Here is a 4,713-nt window from a genome sequence, read left to right on the forward strand (position 1 = left end):
TTGGCCTTCAAAGTTTCTGTTGAGAAATCAGCTGACAGTCTTATGGGAGCTCCCTTGTAGGGAACTAATGGCTTTTCTCTTGCTGCTTTTAGGATCCTCTCTCTCCCTAACGTCTGGCATTTTAATTACCATGTGTCTTGGTGTGGGCCTCTTTGGGTTTGTCTTATCTGGAACTCTCGGCACTCCAGAGTTTGTATGGCTATTTCTTTTAGCATGCTAGGGAAGTTTTCTGTCGTTACTTCTCAAAATAGGTTCTCAGTTCCTTGCTCTCTCTTCTCCTTCTGTGAGCACTATGATGCCAATACTGTTATGCTTGATGTCCTTTAAACTGTCCTTTAAACTGTCCCTTAAACTGTCCTCATTTTTTAATTTTTTTTTTCCTTATTGCTGTTTCAGTTGTGTGTTTTCTTCTACTCTGTTTTCTAAGTCACTGATTCGATCCTCTGCTTCATCTAACCTGCTGTTGATTCCTCCCAACGTTAATTTCAATTGTAGTCTTCATTTCTAACTGGTTCTTTTTTATGGTTTCCATCTCCATTTTAATGTGTCCCATCTTTTTGTTGAAGTTCTCACTGAGATCATTGAGCACGCTGCTTATCACTAGCATTTTGAACGCTGCGTCTGGCAGAATGCTTGTCTTCATTTTGTTTAGCTCTTTTTCTGGAGCTCTGTTCTATTCTTTCAGTTGGGACATGTTTCTTTGTCCCCTCATTTCGGCTGCCTCCCTCTGTTTGTTTCCATGTATTGGAGAGGGAGAGCTGCTATGTCTCCTGGCCTTACGTGGAAGCTGTCCTGTGGGGCCCCCCAGTGCAGTCTCCCTAGTCAGCTGAGCAGGGGTGGTTCCAGGTGTGCCCCTTGTGTGGGTTGTGTGCTCCCTCCTATTGTCATTGATCCTTGGCTGCTGTTGGGACATCAGTGGGAGGAATCGACCGTCAGGCTGATGGTCGTGAGGACTGGCTGTGACCACAGCAGTGGAGCTCTGGTGCAGGGGCTGACCCTACGAAGCAGGATTTGCTTTGGCAGGGCTCTGGCGCCTGCCCTGTCTGCTTTTTCGGCGTGTCGTGTTGATCCCCTTTCTTAAATTCAATGAAAGTGGCGCTGGCAGGATTTCTGTCTCTAATGTCTAAGCACCACTCATCTGCAAGTGAAGGACTCCATGACTGTTACAGAAATTGCTCTTAAATACATAAAACACATAAGAGAATTTTTGGAAAATCCCTTATTATTCATTAAAGCATTTGGGGGCCTCATTAATTCCGATGGGATAATCAGTTGTTGATTAGCCAGGCTGTTAAGCATCCATTGTCAGATGCTGATGGGGTGTGAGAATTGCATTTCGTATCCACGGAAGAGTCACCTGAATGCAGTTAGCACTTCATCAGCTAAGGCTGCATCTTCTGAGGATAAATTGGCTGGATTTTCATTCCCCAGTCTTTTCCTTCATCTCTCACATTTTTCTTTATTGCAAAGCATTTCTCATTCTGTTTGGTTTCTCCTGCATATCTAAGGTCTGAAACGATTTCAGAAGCCAACTTTAAAAGCTGGCAGGTTACAGGTAAGTCATACTGGTACACAGGGTTCTAATGTGAAGAGCGTGCGTGTGTGTGTGTGCGTGTGTGTGTGCGTGTGTGTGCGTGTGTGTGTGCGTGTGCGTGCGTGTGCGTGTGTGTGTGTGTGTGTGTGTTCATCTCTGTGTGTTTGGCTTTGGCCTGACAGTTCGTGGCTAGGGCCTCCTGCACACCATCAGCCCTTCAGATCCAAATAGTATCCAGGACACCAAGGAGATTCCTCGGCCACGGCTCTAAAACTCAGAACTGCCTTTCTCTCCAAACCTCGACTGACTGAGAGGAGCAGAATGGCAGTGAGCACGGTGAGAAAAGTCCCTGGGTTCAAGGTTGGGAAATGGGAGTCAGAGTCCTAGTTCTGTTTTAGGAGAGGAAGTGACAGCACTAGGCGACTGCTCTCGGCGCCATCCAGTCATCTCATCTCCCTGACAGTTTGCAACTTATCTCTTCTCCCTTTAACAACAGAGCACCATCAGGGTTTCTCCTCGTGTCACGCCAAGAATGGTGGGAGGTGTACTTCTGTAAAGATGGACCAGTCCTCAACCCTTTACTGAGCCTCTGATTTCAAAGGGACAGGGTGCTCCCCTGACAGGAGGGGCCCCCTCTCTCTACTACATCTTCAAAGAAGAGGGTCCTTGTTTTACTCACGGAACTGCTCTAGATGGTGAGCACTGTCAGACTCGGGCATGGCTGAGATGGTCACCAACGGACAGGAATTCCCTCCTAGGGTCTGGCAGAGAGCTTCCTGCCGGAAGTAAACCTTTTTGGGATCGATGCTTTTTTCCAGGATATCAAGGTGAGTCTGGAACAGAAAAAAAAAGAAGCATACATTATTTCTGATAATAACCATACTAGACAACAGCAATAAAACTTATATTCGTGTAACTCCTTATAGAAGAATTTCTGCTAACCTGGTCTCCCCAATATAGGGCGTTAAGTGCCTAAAAAGGGGGCTACTCCTACCACCTCGCAGACGTTCAATGAGGCAGAACAGGACGCATCATTCCCACACGTGTCTGCGTAATAGGACATCTGTTTTCGAGTGGTACTGAAGGCAAGAGGGTAGGCGCATACAGCATCTTACCATCACCGTGGTTACCATGAAGACAGAGTGCACCCAAGCACTCAGGAACACAGGACAGAGACCTTCAGCCGCACATGGGACCTCAGAACCGGGCAATATCGGGAGAGGTGTGGACATGATGAAGGAGAACAGGAAACAGCTGATCCAGGGAGTGTGCCAGGCAAAGACAAATAATGGCTACTCATTTTTCCTACTCTTTTCTTCCATTTAGACACTGACTTAAGACAAAGATACAAAAATAGGATAGCACTGAAACTATCGTTGAGACCTCTGAGGATATTTTTACTAACCCAAGCAGTCATTAAGAGGTTAGGAGATTTTCTCCCAGCTGTATTACGTACCCTGACAACAGTGACTCTGTAACCTCAGTAACCAGCACAAGGACATCTATGCACAAAAATTATCCTTCTAGCTGAAGCTCTTAAGTTTTCACCACACCAAGCAGGCATTAACAGGGCCAAGGAGAAGCTGACCATCTTGCTTTTTGATAAATAACAAGCCTGCTAGATAAATCTTTTAAAAAACACATAAATTCTATGTAAATATTTAGAGAAGTCATAAAATATATTCTGAAGAGGTGAACACTGCCCTCAAAAGGTAGAGGAAGTGTTTGCATGTGAAAAGGATTTACTACAGAAGGAGCAGGTGGGGTTATGGCTCACCCAAAGATGTCAGTCATGCCCGAAGCTTCGGGACCCGTAAATATGTTACCTTACATGGCACCAAGGGCTTGGCAGATATGTTTAAAGTCTATTTGAGATGGGAGATTATTCTGCATCACCCAGTTGGGGCAAACCTGATCCAAAGTTCTTAAAAAGCAGAAAACTGTGACCAGCCGCAGAGAACCAAAGGGATGGCAATGTGAGAAGGACTCAGCCTGCCATTGCTGGCTTTGAGAATGGAGGCAGGAGATCAAAGGCCAGGATATGTGGTCTTTAAAAGCTCAAAAGACAAGAAAATAGATTCTCCTCCGAAAGCCTCTGGAAGAAACGCAGCCCCAACACCGTGATTTGTGGCCAGTGCAACCCATGTCAAACTTCTAACCTAGATGGTGTAAGAGTTTTAAAATTTTATTGTTTCACCCACCAAGTTTGTGCTAATTTCTTAGAGCAGCAATAGAGAACGAATATAAAAGGAAATAAACAAACAAACAGAAGAACTTCCTCAACTAAGTAAAAATCCTAGGATTTGGATAGATAGAAATACAGTAAAACCTGCCAGAACGCTATGGAAATATTTGAATTGCAAGGAAAAAGAAAGAGTACCAAAGGAAGAAAAGATCTCCAGAAGATTCTGTGGCCTTTTCTCTACCCTCAGGGATACCTGAAAATTTGACCCTGACTGATAACCTCCTTGCAACTGAGACCCCAAATCATCCACCCCAACAATGCCTATTACCTACATTCACATGGCTGTTATTGTTCGTCTGCATCAACATAATTCTACTATTCCAGGAAACTTTTGTCTAGGAAATTAGAAGTTACGAACCAATGTATTGTTCATTCCAGGAACGTCCCAGCAACTCTTCGATAGAAAGCATCAACTGACTCTGTAATCCGAGCCCCTTAAACCCCTTTCCTCAAGATTCTTGCCTTACGGTGTCCACCAATCTTACACTATTATATCACGTCTTTACTCAATGCTAACCAAGCCCCCTAAACAAAATATCTGCCTTTAAACAAGACTTTAAAGTCTTAATAAATATCCCAGCTCTGCCCTTCCTCTTCTGAGACACTGTCAAGACTCTGCCATACTCTCCTTTGCCAAGGACATTAGTTTCCTGTCGCTGCCATAATTACTGCAAATTTAGTGGAGCGAGGCAACACAAATTTATTGTCTTATAATTCTGGAGGTCAAAAGTCCAAAACAGGTCTTACGGGGTCAAAATTCCAGGTGATGTCAGGAATGCACTCCTTCAGGCGGTTCTAGAGGGTAACTCATCTCCTTGCCTTTGCCACCTTCTGGCGGCGACCTGCATTCCTTGCTTCATGGTGACATTCTCCACCTTTGAAACCAGCAATTGCCTTATCCCCACCTCTGCTTTCATGGTCATATCCTCCTCTA

At 44.8% G+C, this 4,713-nt stretch overlaps 1 protein-coding gene across 1 annotated transcript in view; it reads right to left on the bottom strand.

The window, feature by feature from the left end:
* AGBL1 (ATP/GTP binding protein like 1) overlaps positions 1-4,713 on the bottom strand; it is a 545,529-nt gene that overhangs the window by 254,211 nt on the left and 286,605 nt on the right. Inside the window, exon 15 of the mRNA XM_023529006.1 lies at positions 2,214-2,367. Coding sequence (XP_023384774.1) covers positions 2,214-2,367 — 154 coding nt within the window. The remainder of the gene's footprint in view (positions 1-2,213; positions 2,368-4,713) is intronic.

The sequence above is a fragment of the Pteropus vampyrus genome, unplaced genomic scaffold, assembly GCF_000151845.1.
Source record: "Pteropus vampyrus isolate Shadow unplaced genomic scaffold, Pvam_2.0 Scaffold34, whole genome shotgun sequence".
Classification (NCBI taxonomy): Eukaryota; Metazoa; Chordata; class Mammalia; order Chiroptera; family Pteropodidae; genus Pteropus; species Pteropus vampyrus.